The sequence below is a fragment of the Oncorhynchus tshawytscha genome, linkage group LG10 (genome assembly GCF_018296145.1).
Source record: "Oncorhynchus tshawytscha isolate Ot180627B linkage group LG10, Otsh_v2.0, whole genome shotgun sequence".
NCBI classification, from domain to species: Eukaryota; Metazoa; Chordata; class Actinopteri; order Salmoniformes; family Salmonidae; genus Oncorhynchus; species Oncorhynchus tshawytscha.
The window spans coordinates 36,716,826-36,735,142 of record NC_056438.1 but is presented as its reverse complement, the minus strand read 5'-3'; the positions used below and the strand labels follow the sequence as shown (position 1 = coordinate 36,735,142).

Genomic DNA, 18,317 nt, shown 5'->3' with positions numbered 1-18,317 from the left:
CACCCTGGACGGGCAGCCATTGAGCACAGGCTTCATCATGCACCTGACACAGAGCGTCACCACACCGAAACCATTCAACTCATTGAACTCTCATCCCCCAAAAAGCCACTTATCCTCGGACACCCCTGGCTTTGTCATCACAACCCTGCCAAATCGTGGCAACAAGGTGAACTACTGTCCAGGTCTTCTCCCTGCTTCACCAGTTGTCTCAGCCTACACTGCAGAGCCACCACCATTGAGGAATCTGCTTCGGCAGTACCACCCACCATACCATCTGAAAAGGCCCAGTACAGCGACATCTTCAGCGAAATGAAGGCCTCTACTCTGGCACCACATCGCCCAGGAGACTGTGCGATTGACTTAATCCCTGGAATGGGCCGTGTTTACCCCCTATCTATCCCAGAAAATGAGGCAATGGAGAAGTGCATTGATGAATCACACAAACGGTTTCATTCGTCTTTCATCTTCCCCAGCTGCATCCAGCTTCTTCTTCGTTGGAAGAAAGGATGACAGTCTCCATCCATGTAGGCGACGAATGGAAGACAGCCTTTATCACCGCTCGAGGGCACTATGAATACCTGGTCATGCCTTACGGACGCCCCAGCCGTCTTCCAATCCTTTATTTTCCAGGATATGATCAACCGCTTTCTCATCGTCTACATTGATGACATCCTGATTTACTCCCTGAAGGAACACATACAGCATGTGCAAAAGGTTCTTCAACGACTCCTTGACCATGACCTTTATGTGAAGACTGAAAATAGTGCCTTCCATATGTAACCTCAGTAAATTTCCCTGGCTTTGTACTGACACCTGGAGGGGTCAGCATGGATGAAAACAAAGTCACCGCCGTCAGTAACTGGTCCAAACCCACCGCCGTTAAGGAACTCCAACGTTTCATTGAGTTCTCCAACTTCTATCGCCGGTTCATTCGGAACTTCAGTTCTACTGCCGCTTCCCTCACTGCCCTTACCAGACAAAATACCTGGACCCTTCAATGGACTGATACTGCCGTGACTGTGTTCAACAACTTGAAATACCTCTTGACCTCAGCTCTTGCCCTTCGCGAACATGATCCAACCCTTCCTTTTACCCTGGAGGTGGATGCCCCCGAAGTAGGAGTAGGAGCCATACTCTCTCAGTGGGTGGGAACACCTCCAAAATCCCATCCCTGTTCTCCAGGAAGTTATCCCCTGCTGAGAGGAATTACGATGTGGGGAACAGAACTCCTCGCCATCAAGCTGGCCCTCGAGGAGTGGCACCACGCTTCCATTTTCATGTTACTTACATCCCTGGAAAGAAAAATCTATTAGCTGACGCTCTCTCCCGCCAGTTTGACCTTCCGACCAGTAACTCAGACCCTACACCCCAACTGATGCAATGGTGTCACACGTACTTGGGGTCAGGACATCCGGGCATTACACAAACCACCAAACTTCTAGCCCGGAAGTTCTGGTGGTCCTCATTGGCATCTGACGTAAGGGATTACGGACTCTCCTGTCTAGTCTGCGCCCAAACCAAAAGCCCTCCATCTCCCTTCCGGGAAGCTTCAACCTTTGCCAATCCCTCACAGACCCTGGTCCCACATAGCTGTTGACTTCATCACAGACTTTCCTGAATCCTCTAACACCACCTTCATTGTCATAGTAGACCGTTTTTCAAAAATGTGTCATCTGGTTCCTCTTCCTCATCTATCTAATGCCGTGGAATTGGCGGAATGTATGTTCTGGAACGTAGCCCTGTCTTTAATTTTTGTTAATTGATTTCACCTGTGTTCTCACCTAGTCTCATCAGCTTCCTATTTAGTTCAGTTCTTTCTGTTTGTATGGTTGTGAGGTATTGTTTTTTTTGACTGCCTACCTGTGTTTGACCATTGCCTGCCTGAGACCACAATTCCTGCTTTCTGCGAAGGCTTAATAAACATCTGCCGATCGCTGCGCGTGAATCTACACCTTGTTCTCCCTGAGTATGCATTACACAAATGCAGCTACTTTGGTGTTATTTTGGCTGCACTTTTGTGTCGGGACTATGTCTTTTGGAAGGATGAAATAGTATGAGTAAATTCATCAAAATAACGTTTTCAATGAAAATATGTCAATTATTTGGAAATGTTGATAAACCGTTGTATAAAAATGAAAATGCCCTCGAAGCAAGTGTTTGGAGGATATATTGGCAAGGTTAGCTGGCCTTCGACTTCGTCTCGGGCCTAACAACACCCGTGCCAATATATCCTCCAAACCCGTGCCAATATATCCTCTCGGGCATTATCACTTAAGTGGTGTATTGCATTGGGACCATTGGAGTGGGTGGAGTATAAAGTGTTACTAGGTATTTATAACCTGTCTATAATAAAGTGATGCTCTGCCTTCTTAACAACACTATCAACAAGGCAGGTCCTACAGGCCCTAGTTTTGTCGCACCTTGTCTACTGTTCAGTCGTGTGGTCAGGTGCCACAAAGAAGGACTTAAGGAAATTGCAATTGGCTCAGAACAGGGCAGCACGGCTGGCCCCTGGATGTACACAGAGAGCTAATATTAATAATATACATGTCAATCTCTCCTGGCTGAAAGTGGAGGAGAGATTGACTTCATCACTACTTTTATTTATGAGAGGTATTAACATTTTGATTGCACCGAGCTGTCTGTCTAAACTACTGGCACACAGCTCAGACACCCATGCATACCCCACAAGACATGCCACAAGAGGTCTCTTACCAGTCCCCAAGTTCAGAACAGACTATGGGAGGCATACAGTACTACATAGAGCCATGACTACATGGAACTCTATTCCACATCAAGTAACTGACGCATTTAAAAAACAGATAAAAAAACACATTGTGGAACAGCGGGGACTGTGAAGCAACACACACACACACACATGGATTTAGTACTGTAGATATGTGATAGTGGTGGAGTAGGGGCCTGAGGGCACACAGTGTGTTGTGAAATATGTGAATGTATTGTATGATTTTAAAATTGTATAAACTGCCTTAAAACTTCTTATGGCTTGGGGGCAGTATTTCGACATCTGGATGAGGTGCATGCCCAAAGTAAACTGCGTGTTACTCAGGCCTAGAAGCTAGGATATGCATATAATTGGTAGATTTGGATAGAAAACACTCTAACGTTTCCAAAACGGTTAAAATAATGTCTGTGGGTATAACAGAACTGATATGCCAGGCAAAAACCTGAGGAAAATCCATCCAGGGAGGGGATTTTTTTGATGTGGGTACTTTTCAATTGAATGCCTATAGAGTTTCTAATGGGTTAGGACCCAGGTTGCAGTTCCTATGGCTTCCACTAGATGTCAACAGTCGTTAGACATGGGTTCAGGCTTGTTTTCTGGAAATAAAGAAGAATGAGACCTTTATCTCAGTGGACTGAGGAAGAAGCAGTGCTGGTTTGCGTGCGTGACTGATTGCGTGCTCTTTGTTGTTTTTCCTTTCTATTGAATATGCTATTGTTCCATTAAAATATTAGCGATTATTTAGACAACATCGTTTGACATTTTTCAACAAACTTTACCGGTACTATTAGGATGTATTCGTCTGCATGTTTTGACCGCCTTTGAGCCAGTGGATTACTGAACAAAATGCGCCAAGAAAACTGAGTTTTTGGAATATAAGAGAAAGCATTGCTGCACTTCTGAAGTTCGCAAAAGAGCACCTGGATGTCCACACAAAATATTCTGTGGACAGATGAAACTAAATTTGAGTTGTTTGGAAAAAAAGGACACAGCACACCAACACCAAAACCTCATTCTCACTGTGAAGTATGGGGGAGGGAGCATCATGGTTTGGGGCTGCTTTTCTGCCTCAGTGCCTGGACAGCTTGCTATACTTATTTTCCACCATAATTTGCAAATAAATTCAATAAAAATCCTACAATGTGATTTCCTGGATTTTCTTTCTCATTTTGTTTGTCATAGTTGAAGGGTACCTATGATGAAAATTACAGGCCTCTCTCATCTTTTTAAGTGGGAGAACTTGCACAATTGGTGGCTGACTAAATACTTTTTTGCCTCACTGTATTAGCCTAAATATGAACAGCATGTTAATCCACTAATGTCAATGTAGGTCTATGTCTTGATGTCACAAGATATGATTTAAATGTATTTTATTTGACCATGCATCCCACCCCATATCAAATAAGAAAAGGAAGTTAATAGTCAACCGGTACATCCAATGGTTAAGGTTAGGCATGGGGATAAAAATGGCCTAAGAATAGGGCTACATTTAAGGTCAGGATTAGTGTAAGGTTAGGCATTGGTTAACTTTCCCCCGTCCAAACCGATCTGACACCCAATGAGATGTACGCTGTCTAGTGCCTGAATACAAATTTGACTGAGATTTTACAACCACAAAAAATACTGATCAAAGAAAATCTGTTGCGTGTTGGTATCATGTTTATGGTCTCAACATGGAAATATGGGTGCACGTGACAAGGTTTTCAGGAGCTGTACCCCAGCTGCTGGGGTAGTCTAAAATTAATCTCTCTCTTTATTGGCCATCAGGCCCAAAGCCTTTTTAGGGGTGTGTGTTTGTGCTAAGTGAGTGCCCCAACAGGGGTTCGCCTCTCGTGGCCAGAAATGTTCTAACCTGAGAGACAGATCCAGACATACAGAAGCAGCATACTACTAAAGGACTAAGTAAGGACTAGGTAAGTCACTATACACACAAACACACCGGAGGCAGCTGAGACAAACATAGTCTCACAACACATTACACAACACATAGGCTCACTCCTATGAAACGTGACTGAGCATTGCACAAGCTTTGCATACTGTGGCAAGTATAAATAACTCTAAAACGTTTAAACACACAGAGCTTTTACTTTATGAATGTGACACAATTGCGTCTACATTATAAGCCTACCTTTTAAAATGTTAATGGTATTGAATCACAATGTCCTTCTAGTCACCCACATGACATGCTCATTTTATTGAGGGTAAAGGATTGTGAAAGTGTGCAGAATGGGTAGTCATAGAATAATAGAAGACTGATTGGTTCCTACTAACTTAACGTCCACTTTGTTCAAAAAGGTTGTCTTTTTACGATGATTAAAGTGGTACGAGTATTTTGAGTGTGTATCATGCTACAATTTGTTTCTATCCAGGTCCTCGTAAAACATTTGTGTTGAACTCAACAATTTAGTAATGATGATCTCTTACTAGGTTGTATTGATGTAAATGATGTGGTCGTCAAGTCTGGTCCTAGAGAACAGGTTATGCTTTGGAAACAGCCAAAACACCTGAGTAAACTAAAGGTCTTGATTATGTATTTCAATATATGACTTTGGATGCATTAGGTGTGCTAGTGCTGAACTGGAACAAAAGCCTGCACTCCAAGACCAGGGTTAGTAGCTACAGCATATTATGGATCCCCCACTCAGGTTCTAAGTGGTAGAGAGTAAAGGTTGTATTCCTCCCATCACACACCTGTTTCAAATAATCAATAACCATTATGTAAAATCATGGTCTGATCATCATTTTTTTGTCTGGACCCAGATAAGCTGATGCATGTGTTACTAGTGCTGAGATGGAACTAAAGCTTGTATTAGTAATGAGGTATTTGTTTGTGTTTCCCTCGCAGGCAGCCATGTCGGTTTCTCAGATCACCCCCACCCTGTTCCTGAGTGGAGCAGACGCCCCCCTCAACCATGCCCTGGTCTCCCGCAAGGGCATTACCCTCATCGTCAATGCCACCCTCAACCACGTCTGCCCAGTCTACCCAGGCGTGGAGTGCCTGCGTGTGCCCATCTCCGACCTGCCCAGCGCCCGTCTGGGTGACCACTTTGACCGTGTGGCAGAGCGCATCCACAGCAACCGGACTGGTGGTACGCTGGTGCATTGTGCGGCTGGCATGAGCCGCTCGCCGGCCCTGGTCATAGCATACCTAATGCGCTACCGGGGCGTGACTCTGTGCCGGGCCCACGCATGGGTGCAGGAGAGTCGGCCGTACGTACGACTCAACGCAGGTTTCTGGGCGCAGCTACTAGAGTTTGAGAAGAGGCTCTATGGGAAGAATACGGTTAAGGTGGCTGCGCCCATGCCGCCTGTGAAGCCGCCCCTGTCGCCATGGACACAGCGGTCACCACCGCTGTTGCCCAGGTCACCATTGTTGTCGTCTTTATCGCAGGCCAAGAAGTTGAAGAAGGGTAGGCTTGTAAGGAAATAGTAGAGGAGGGAAGTTTGCTTTTCTGCCTGAAGATGTGAGGGAAGAACTTACAGCCCTACTGCCTGAGGATGTAAACCAGGGAAGCAGGCATGTCCCCTGCCATGATTTGATAAGGGAAATATAGTACAATAATAATCTTTGTATATATGTACACTGAACCAAAATATAAACACAACATGCAACAATTTCTAAGATTTTACTGAGTTTCAGTTCATATAAGGACATCATTCAATTTAAATAAATTCATTAGGTCCTAATCTATGGTTTTCACATGACTGAGAATACCGAAATGCATCTGTTGGTCACAGACACCATAAGGAAAGGTAGGGGCGTGAATCAGAAAACCAGTCAGTAAATGGTGTGACCATGTTTTGCCTCATGTATCGCGAAAGTTGAGGTGATCAGGCTGTTGATATCTGGTGTGTATTGTGTACAGATTCTAGCGACATGGAGCCAGCCGTGCCTTATCATGAGGTGATGGCGGCAGATGAATGCCACGACAATGGGCCTCAGTATCTCGTCACGTTATCTCTGTGGGTGGTTTCAAATTGCAATTGATAAAATGCAATTGTGTTTGTTGTGCATAGCTTATGCCTGCCCTTACTATAACCCCACCGCCACCATGGGGAACTCTGTTCACAACGTTGATATCAGCAAACCGCTCGCCCACACGACTCAATACACGCTGTCTTCCTGGTACAGTTGAAACCAGGAGTCATCCATGAAAAGCACACTTCTCCAGCGTGACAGTGTGAGCATGTGCCCACTGAGGTCAGTTTCAACGCCGAACTGCAGTCAGGTAAAGATCCTGGTGAGGGCGACGAGCACGCAGATGACCCAGACACAGTTTCTTACAGTTTGTAATGTAATTCTTCAGTTGTGCAAACCCCCAGTTTCATCAGCTGTTTGGGTGGCTGGTCTCAGACGATGCTGTAGGTGAAGAAGATGGTTGTGGAGGTGCTGGACTGGCTTGGTTACTAGTTGTCTGCGGTTGGGAGGCTGGTTGGACTTACCGCCAAATTCTCTAAAACGGTGGTGTATGTTAGAGAAATTGTCTGGAAACAGACATTCCTGCAGTCAGCACACCAATTGCACGTTCCCTCAAAACTTCAGATATCTGTGGCATTGTGTTGTGTGACAAAAGTGCACATTTTAAAGTGGCCTTTTATTGTCCCCAGCACAAGGTGTAATGATGATCATGTTGCTTAATCAGCTTCTTGATATGCCACACCTGTCAGGTGGTTGGATTATCCTGGCAGAGAAATGCTCACTAACTCACTATAAAGTTGTGCAAAAAATTTATATATTTTAGCTCATGAAACATTGGACCAACACTACATGTTGCGTTTATATTTTTGTTCAGTGTACAGTGCCAGTCAAAAGTTTGGACACATATGGAGTATGTCTTGATTCTGAAATACAAATGCTCACATTAATGTATTCAACATAAAAAAAATATTTATATTAATATCTCAAAACTATCATTTTTTATTTTGTTAATTTTTACACAACTTCCATAAATCCCATGTCCAACCTAGCAGGTCTCACTGAGGGCGCTTTCACATATTTCTGTATGATCTGGATCCTGGAGCGTTTGATATCCTGATCCACTCTAAAAAGAATATGTGAAACATGAACAAATCCTGGCACAAATAAATCCTGGACCCTGCAAGGGCTGTGGGTCCAAGATCCAAGACCACGGTACGAGGTATTGTGACACGGCAACAACCTGTGCTGATGTTCATGTGTCATAAAACTTTTAAAATACAGGTTGCAACTGGAGCGCTATTCGTTATTTTTTGTTGGTTATTCAACTTTTGTTATCCAGTTAACGTTAGGTAGACAATTAGCAAAAATAATTAACATTTCAAAATAGGGCAAAGGGGCGACATGGACGATCTGTGAAACCGAGACCTTACTGCAGATCTGAGGGAGAGTATCAAGGCGGAAATGGCAAACACCCACAAAAATACAGAAAAAGGCTATTCAGGGAATTTAAAAAAAACTACGCTCACAATACATTTCAGCGAGGGATGCACTCAGGAAGTCAGGAAGCTCGGTAGATGAAAAGGACAAGTGTCAATATTTTGGTATGATTGACACTATCATTGGCTCACGACCAACAAGCAATCCAGTCTAAACTGTGGATACATCGTCAGAGACAGTCCTGTGCCTGCTGCTGCAAGTTAAAGTCCAAACAAGACACTGAACAGTTTGTCATCTGAAACTGATTATTTCTTCCCCAGTGGTAAGTTGACAGTAGGCTATGCATAGCAATGGTACACTGTAAGCTAATGTGAGCTAGCTAGCAAAAACCAATAACTTTAGACCAAGTAACATCAGCCTGTGATTAGTCCATTGCTTACAATAACTAGCTAGCTCAGTCACATTCCAACTTTTTTGGTTACAGTAATCAATACTGCAAATATATTCAATTATTTTACCTTTGTTTTTTAGATGATCCTGCTTGTACTTCAGGGGATGTTATCCAGCAAGCGGGGACATGTACCACCAGTGAGGCTAGGTGGACAAAGAGGAAAAGGAAGGCACCTGACACACCAAGTACCAATGGCAGCAATTGCAGACACACAGAAGAAACAATTTGAGGAGTTTATGAAGTTGGAGACTGACCGCCTCTTGAGCGAGCTTGCAGATCAACTGGTGGCATGGACAGCAAATGAGGAGAAGAACAGCGAAAGGCAGCTTCAGCAGTGAAAATAATATATTTCTTACTATTTCTTACTTACTTCTTTCAGCACTTGGCAAACAGATTTGAACGTGTGGCAGGGGCCCTTGTCCTAACTCACCAAAGCTGTCCCCCAACAACATAAAGCAGGCCCAAGAAACACAGCATGGTATCCCCCCACACCACCATTTGGAGCTTCAATGTATGATCTGAATCACCTTTACACAATTGAGAATGAGCTGTCAACCTCCACCATGACCACATATTATCGTCTGTAGCTATCCATTGCAGAACTTTTGTCTTGTTTGACTTGATCAGATACATATAATTCTAATTTGTTAAGTTTTGGATTTTAGATCATAAATAATATATTATTTATTTGATCAGATTTAACGAATATCAATTGACGCAAATATTTATTATATAACAATAATAACTTTGTTACATAATAATAGCATGTTAATAATGTAATAGCAAACGATTGTCATCTTGAATAGATAAGGCCCCTGAGGCCTACTTCATGAACATGGATTACTTAAATACTACACTGAAAAAAAATATATACGCAACATGCAACAATTTAAAAGATTTTACAGAGGTACAGTTCATATAAGGAAATCAGTCAATTGAAATAAATTCATTAGGCCTTAATCTATGGATTTCACATGACTGGGAATACACATATATATATTTTGATGACAGATACTTTAAAAAAAGTAGGGGCGTGGATCAGAAAACCAGTCAGTATCTGGTGTGACCACCATTTGCCTCACGCAGGGGAGGCAGATGAACCTGTAGCCATATTACTTCAACAGTATTTAACATTAGATTGTCTCTGGCTCGTTGAACAAATTTTAAACTGTCCATTTGCAATGTCTTACAATGGGCATTTACCATCACGAATTGGACATATTCTAATATACTGTAGAAATGCCCAATTGACTGGCTTGTTGAACTCGGGATGGCTGAGCAGTGATAGTGTTCCTCTCCATCGCTCATTGGTGTTGATTTCAGCCTGTCGATTTGGTGATGGAAAATTCCTCATTAAATACATTGGAAATGGACAAATGTAAACTGTCTGTTTGCAATTTCTTATAATGGGCATTTACCATCACGAATTAGACATGCTCTAATATACTGCAGAAATGCCCAATTGTGACTGGCTCATTGAACTCAAGATGGCCGAGCAGCGATAGTGGTTCCTCTCCATCGCTCGTTAGTGTTGATTTCAGCCTGTCCATTTAGTGATGGTAAATCCCTCATTAAATACATTGGAAATGTACACTGTCCATTTGCAATATGTACAATGCCAATATATTATACTGCCATCAAGTCAACCATCAGTCAATAAGATATCATATTGACACCAAACTTACTTTGTCCAACTCTTTTAGAAGCCAACTCTCACATATTTCAGAGCCGGCCCACAATTCATAGCGCCTTCTGTTAAAACCATTAAAAAAACTTCAAAAACATAGTTATATTCAAGCTGTGAGTCCAGTTCTGACATTATGTGTAGGCCTAGCTGAGGTGTCCCTGAATCCCGAGTTTTGGGTCAATAGGTCATTCGGAGCCCAAGCAGCGACCTTAATTAGTGCTGAAAATGTACTTATTTCTGGGGTTGCTACGGGTCCCTGCATGAGCTATCGACCAGAAACGTGTAGTGTCAGTCTCTATGGGCTGAGGCAGTTTTAATGCACCTAGTCTTGTGATTCTGGGACTTTTCTAAATGTTGTCATTTTCGCGACGTAAAAAACAAATTGAAGTTATTTCAAATGGACGAGGCTGTTTCGAGAGCCACACATCTCACCGTGTACTACCGACTTAAGCGTTAGAACAGGTTTATAAAGTTTCAGAGCTCTAGATCTGACGGTTCTTGATGGTTCGAACGCAGGTAACTATTGCAGGCTCTGTGTGTCTATAAGCCCCATACTAAGACACTCCATATTGACTGTGTCTGTGTGTGTGTGAGCACAGAAAATCACAGAAATCATGTTGAGCGCTGCAACTGGATCTAGAACTTTTTGGGATAAAAAAACACATTTGTTTAACCATCATCAAACGGACACTGTACGATTTCTCGTAAATTACAATAGATAAATGGCTGTTTCTGTTTTTCCTCACACCATAGGTTTATATACTTTGATGTGAAGTGGTCAAATTAGCGCTGTATCACCATTTTCAACTTTTAATCCTAGAAAATGTGCATCATCATATTTGCGCCTCTTCGATGGTCCAACGTCACTGTCTGTTGTTCGGCGCTCTCTCAAACATAGTGAACATAAAAGTTCAATCAGGAGAAACAACAGGGATTATCCAGTCACAGTATATTTTAATGACCTAAAGCATGACATTTCTACCTTTAGATTTTGTGGCATAGAGAAAGTTGAGATATCAAACAGGGGAGGTGACATTAATAATACTCTGAGTAAAATAGAATGTTTTGGGATTTTCACCCTCCAGACATTATTTCCTAAAGGACTTAATGATGAAATGCCTATGTATGTTATGTTGTGAATTTGAACATGAATTATGTGCCTATTGAAGATTACTCTGATGTTTTTCGTACGATGTACCCAATGACTAATGAAAACTTGCTATGTCCTCATTGTGGTTTTACAGACGTGTTAATATTTGCGCCTCTTCGATGGTACAAGGGGCCAGTAGCTCTTCAGCTGCATCAGATTCCCAACTGTCAATGTCCATGCTAGCTGGGCTAACAACAAATGTAGAATTACTGATGCTAGCATTGGATGTGCTCGTGGAAGCAGAACAACTTGTGTTGTCGACAGGTGCAGGTGTAGTGCTGCTGGTAGTAGCAGTACTACCAGTAGAGCTGGTATATGTTTCTGTGGACGCGGGCCTTACTTTTTTTGAAACCATTTATCAATTTTCGAGCAAACGGAATGAGCAGCAGCTACGTTTGGCTACATATGGACCGTTAGTGGAATTCCCGCGAGAGAGTAACGGTTAATGTGATTGGATGTTAATTATTTGACTAGGCTACCTGTTGTTGACATTATGTTGTTATTTCGCTGAACGCTAGATGGTTGAATTTTATTTTTTGGCAGTTAAACAAGGCTACTCAGGCGAGGAAAAAAAAAAAACATCAACCAAATGTATAGCCCCGTTGGAAAATATAAATGGACTGTTTGAAAATCTGAATATTTATATTTATTTATTTGAATCACATTTTTATCTGGCGTACCCCCGACTGTATTGCACGTACACCTGCCCCAGAGTTTTTGGGATCTTTTTTTTGTAAACCTGTGATTTTGTAGAAGCATTGGAACTGTAAATCTGAATATTCTCTATTTTTTTAGGTGGTTGAAGCGTAATCTACAATTGCATATTATTATCTGTATTTATTTTTATTATTGGAAATGTGAGGAATTTTTTTCTGATAATAATGTTTGGTTGTTATGTTAATGTCTACGGACCAGAGTGCTCTGGAGCAGGTTTTCATCAAGGATCTCTCTGTACTTTGCTCTGTTGATCTTTACCTTGATCCTGACTAGTCTCCCAGTCCCTGCCACTGAAAAACATCCCCACAGCATGATGCTCAGTTTGGCTGGGTGGCCAGCTATAGGAAGTTAGTTCCAAATTTCTTCCATTTAAGAATGATGGAGGTCTTGGGGACCTTCAATGCTGCTAAAAAAAATGTGGTACCCTTCCCCAAATCTGTGCCTCGACACAATCCTGTCTCTGAGCTCTACGGACAATTCCTTCGACCTCATAGCTTGGTTTTAACTTTGACATGCACTGTCAAATGTGGGAAAATATATAGACAGGTGTGTGCCTTTCCAAATCATGTCCAATCAATAGAATTGACCACAGGTGGTCACCAATCAAGTTGTAGAAACATCTCAAGGATGATGAATGGAAACAAGATGCACCTGAACTCAATTTCGAGTCTCATAGCAAAGGGTCGGAATACTTATTCAAATAAGGTATTTCTGTTTTTTGTTTTTAATACATTTGCAAACATTATAAATACCTGTTTTCACCTTGTCATTATGGGGTATTATGTGTAGATTGATGAGTGAAAAAAATAATTTAATCAACTTTAGAATAAGGCTGTAACGTAACAAATGTGGAAAAAGTCCAAATTTACTGTATAAAATAAAACTAATCAAACAGAAAGTACCAGTGAAGCACTCAATATGGAAGAGGTCCAATGAAGCGGATGCTGAGCTACAGGACTATTTAGCTAGCACAGACTAGAATATGTTCCAGGACTCATCCAATAGCAATTAAGAGTTTACCATATTAGTCACCAGCTTTATTAATAAGTGCATTGACGACGTCGTCCCCACAGTGGCTGTATGTACAGTAAATATCCCAACCAGAAGCCGTGCATTACAGGTAACACCCACACTGAGCCAAAGGCTAGAGTTTCCACTTTCAAGGAGCGGGACACTGGTGCTTTGAAATGCTTTGAAAGGCTGGTCATGGCTCACATCAACACCATCATCCCAGACAACTTGGATCCACTCCCCAATTCACATACGGCCCCAACAGATACACAGATGACGCAATGTCTATTGCACTCCACACTGCCCTTTCCCACCTGGACAATAGGAACACCTATGTGAGAATGCTGTTCATTGACTATAGCTCAGTGTTCAACACCATTGAGCCCTACAAGCTCATCACTAAGCTCAGGACCATAGGACTGAACACCTCCCTCTGTAACTGGATCCTCGATTCCTGACAGGCCCCCAACCACAGGTGGTAAGGGTAGCCAACAACACTTTCACCACATTGACCCTCAACACGGTGGCCTCTCAGTGGTGCGTGCTTAGTCCCCTTCTGTAATCCCTGTTCACCCAAAACTGGGTGGCAGCGCACAACTCCAACACCATCGTTAAGTTTGCTGACGACAACACGGTAGTAGGCCTGATCACCGATGACGATGAGACAGCCTATAGGGAGGTGGTCAGTGACCTGGCAGTGTGGTGCTAGGACAACAACCTCTCCCTTAACTTCAGCAAGACAAAGGAGCTGATCATGGACTACAGGAAACGTAGGGTCAAGCACGCCCTCATTCACGAACGAACTACAAAAATCTCTGAAACTGGAAACACTTATCTCCCTCACTAGCTTTAAGCACCAACTGTCAGAGCAGGTCACAGATTACTGCACCTGTACATAGCCCACCTATAATTTAGCCCAAACAACTGTATTTAATTTTAATTTATTTATTTATTTTGCTCCTTTGCACCCCATTATTTTTATTTCTACTTTGCACATTCTTCCATTGCAAAACTACCATTCCAGTGTTTTACTTGCTATATTGTATTTACTTTGCCACCATGGCCTTTTTTGCCTTTACCTCCCCTTCTCACCTCATTTGCTCACATTGTATATAGACTTGTTTATACTGTATTATTGACTGTATGTTTGTTTTACTCCATGTGTAACTCTGTGTCGTTGTATCTGTCGAACTGCTTTGCTTTATCTTGGCCAGGTCGCAATTGTAAATGAGAACTTGTTCTCAATTTGCCTACCTGGTTAAATAAAGGTAAAATAAATAAATAAAATAAATAAAACATTGACGGAGCTGTAGTGGAGAAGGTCGAGAGCTTCAAGTTCCTCGGTGTCCACATTAATAAAGAATTATTATGGTCCACATACACCAACACAGTTGTGAAGAAGGCCACGACAATGCATCTTCCCCCTCAGGAGGATGAAACGATTTGGCATGGACCTTGAAAAAGTTCTACAGCTGCACAATTGAGAGAATCTTGACTGGCTGCATCACCGCTTGTTATAGCAAACGCTTGGAATCCGACCGCAAGGTGCTACAGAGGGCAGTGCGTATGGCCCAGTACATCACTTGGGCTGAGCTCCCTGCCATCCAGGACCTCTTTACCCGGCGGTGTCAGTGGAAGGCCCTATAAATTGTCAGACTCCAGCCACCCAAGTCATACTCTTCTCTCTGCTACCGCACAATAAGAGGTACCGGGGCACCAAGTCTGGAACCAACAGGTCCTTGAACATCTTCTATCCCCAAGCCATAAAACTGCTAAATAGTTAACCAAATAGCTACCTGGACGATCTACATTGACCCTTTTTGCACTAACTCTTTTGACTCATCACATACGCTGCTGCTACTGTTTATTATCTATCCTGTTATCTAGTGACTTTATTCCTAGTTATATGTACATATCTCCCTCAATTACCTTGTACCCCTGCACATCGACTTGGCACTAGTACCCTGTGCATATAGCCATATACTCATTGTGTATTTATTCCTCATTTCTCTTTTTTACTCTCTGTATTGTTGGGAAGTTCCCATACGTAAGAATTTCACTGTTAGTCTACACATTTTGTTTACAAAGCATGTGACAAATACAATTTGATTTGAATTTACAGTCAAAATAATTTATTTCAAACATTTATACAATTTTGACATAGGTGTGAGATGACGTGTGAGGGGCTGCAGGGGTTTCCGCTACGCCAATGGGTGCTGCCCAGCCTGGTTTTTCTTCTTCTGATGGTGGATATAACGTTGAAGATCTGACGTTGTTTTAAAGGTAAAAAATTGAACATATTTTACACAAGGTTTGTCTATGTTGAAATTTGGTTACCATGATGACATAATCATGTGGTTGAAACTTCACCCTTAAAACAATTTTATTCAAATCCAATGTATTTTCCACATAGATTCCACTTCACAATACGTTGACAAATTACATTCAAACGACACTAAAATAAAAGCCCAGAAGAAAGCATGAGTATCTATGCATCTCTGCAATTAGTATATAATTACACTTGGAATTGAAATTGGAACTCGAACATTTGCAGATTATTCCAAATTTACACAACAAAAAAACACCAGCAAGAATATCCTAACAAGGATTGCAATAAATGTTTTATTACAAGCAATAATATCCACAACTTTTCATATATCGTATTCATTTCACATCCAAAAGGAAAATAAATATTCTGAATAGCGTGTTAAAGCGAATCATCGACAATGAAAGTAGCACTAGAAAAATACCTCTAAGTATATATAGACAAAATGGTTATTTAAAATGTCGTTAACAAAATGTCCTGGGTCGTGTTCAGTAGAAGAAGAAAACGGACCGAAACGGGGAGGGACTACCTGAAGTTGTCTAATAAGAAACTAATTACATTGCAAATTGTTTTGCTACAGTGTGCACTAATGAATACGACCCTGTTGTCTTAGCAATGCTGTTATGGATAATTGCAGAGGCTGGTCTGAATATTGATGTTTGCTAATGACACACTCATCCCACTCGTAGTTATCAGTGTGAGTCATTCTCTGCTCTCTGCCCGGAGTGGCATATAGCTGTGTGCCACTCCAGACAGAGAGTCTACAATTTTGAGAAATACTTTCTGTTTGTACATACAGAGATTGGATAGGTATTTCAATTACTTTTGAGTATTATGTCATTTGTATTTGAAAATACTGAAAGTGAATTTGATTTTTATTGCCAGACTATCACTACACTCACTCTCATTCGCAAGTGACTTTCTTTCAAACACCTTTGTGCATCCACCTACACCCTCTGATGGCTCGTAGTAATATATGGTATCTCCTTTTTGACACCAATGCAGCGAATTTTTGAATAATATGCGGCCACAAAGCTCTGAAGATTAACATTCTGAACTGTGTCAATTGTCTAAGCAATAGATACTGTTCATAGTGTTAGCCAAGGTTCACAGGCTGTTTTATAACTCATTTAAAGGGGCTGCCTGTAAATGTATTTTCTGTATTTTGAAAATACAAAATACATGTATTTTCATCAAATACATTTGTTGGCACCAGTATTTTGTGGTTCATTACAATGCATTGGTCTTTAGGGTATTTTATGTTTTGTAACAGATACATTTGAATGTTTCTTTGCCCACCTCTGTGTACGTACATTACTAGGCAAAATTTTGGACACACCTACTCATTCAAGGGTTTTTCTTTATTTGTACTATTTTCTACATTGTAGAATAATAGTGAAGACATCAAAACTATGAAATAACACATATGGAATCATGTAGTAACCAAAAAAGTGTTAAACATATCAAATTATATTTTATATTGGAGATTCTTCAAAGCAGCCACCCTTATCCTTGATGTCAACTTTGCACACTCTTGGCATTCTCTCAACCAGCTCCATGAGGAATGCTTTTCCAACAGTCTTGAAGGAGTTCCCACATATGCTAAGCACTTGTTGGCTGCTTTTCCTTCACTCTGCAGTCCAACTCATCCCAAACCATCTAAATTGGGTTGAGGTCGGGTGATTGTAGAGGCCAGGTCATCTGATGCAGCACTCTCCTTTTCGGTCAAATAGTCCTTCCACAGCCTGGAGGCGTGTTGGGTCATTGTCCTGTTGAAAAACAAATGATAGTCCTACTAAGCCCAAACCAGATGGGATGGCGTATAGCTGCAGAATGCTGTGGTAGCCATGCTGGTTAAGTGTGCCTTAAATTCTAAACAAATCACAGACAGTGTCACAAGAAAAGCACCCCTCACCATCACACCTCCTCCTCCATGCTTCACGATAGAAACCACACATGGAGATCGGAGATCATTCGTTCACCTACTCTGCGTCTCACAAAGACACGGCAGTTGGAACCAAAAAATCTCAAATTTGGACTCAATAGACCAAAGGATAGGTTTTCACCGGTCTAATGTCCGTTGCTCAGGTTTATTGGCCCAAGCAAAACTCTTCTTCTTATTGTTGTTGTCCTTTAGTAGTGGTTTCTTTGCAGCAATTCGACCATGAATGCCTGATTCACGCAGTCTCCTCTGAACAGCTGATGTTTAAATGTGTCTGTTACTTGAAATCTGTGGAGCATTTATTTGGTCTAAAATGTCTGAGGCTGGTAACTCTAATGAACTTATCCTCTGCAGCAAAGGTAACTCTGGGTCTTCCTTTCCTGTGGAGGTCCTCATGAGAGCCAGTTTCATCATAGCGCTTATGTTTTTTGCGACTGCACTTGAAGAAACGTTCAAAGTTCTTAAAATGTTCTGTATTTACTGACCTTCATGTCTTAAAGTAATGATGGACTGTCATTTCTCTTTGATTATTTGAGCTGATCTTGCCATAATATGGACTTGGTCTTTCACCAAATAGTGCTATCTTCTGTATACCACCCCTACCTTGTCACAACACATTTGTATTTGTATTTACATTTATTATGGATCCCCATCAGCTGCTGTCAAAGCAGCAGCTACCCTTCCTTGGGTCCAGCAAAATTAAGGCAGTTTATACCATTTTAAAAACATAGAATACATACACAGATTTCACAACACAATGTGTGCCCTCAGGCCCATACTCCACCACTACCACATATCTACAGTACGAAATCCATGTGTATTTAAAGTGCGTATGTTATCATGTGTGTGTATATCGTGTGTGTGTGTGCCAATGCTTGTGTTGCTTCACAGTCCCCACTGTTCCATAAGGTGTTTTTTTTTCTGTTTTTTT

At 41.6% G+C, this 18,317-nt stretch overlaps 1 protein-coding gene across 2 annotated transcripts; it reads left to right on the top strand.

The window, feature by feature from the left end:
* The first annotated feature begins 4,474 nt into the window (after nucleotides 1-4,474).
* Nucleotides 4,475-6,425, top strand: si:ch1073-184j22.2 (dual specificity protein phosphatase 18). Of its 2 annotated transcripts, XM_024435022.2 has the most exons (3): nucleotides 4,475-4,659; nucleotides 5,308-5,354; nucleotides 5,592-6,425. In XM_024435022.2, the coding sequence occupies exon 3, from the start codon at nucleotides 5,598-5,600 to the stop codon at nucleotides 6,174-6,176; it is 579 nt and encodes a 192-aa protein (XP_024290790.1). In that variant the 5' UTR covers nucleotides 4,475-4,659; nucleotides 5,308-5,354; nucleotides 5,592-5,597; the 3' UTR covers nucleotides 6,177-6,425. The 2 variants fall into 2 exon arrangements, with proteins under 2 accessions (XP_024290790.1, XP_024290789.1); XM_024435021.2 differs by lacking the exon at nucleotides 5,308-5,354 and having other exon boundaries at nucleotides 4,483-4,659; nucleotides 5,592-6,424.
* The last annotated feature ends 11,892 nt before the right edge of the window (nucleotides 6,426-18,317 follow it).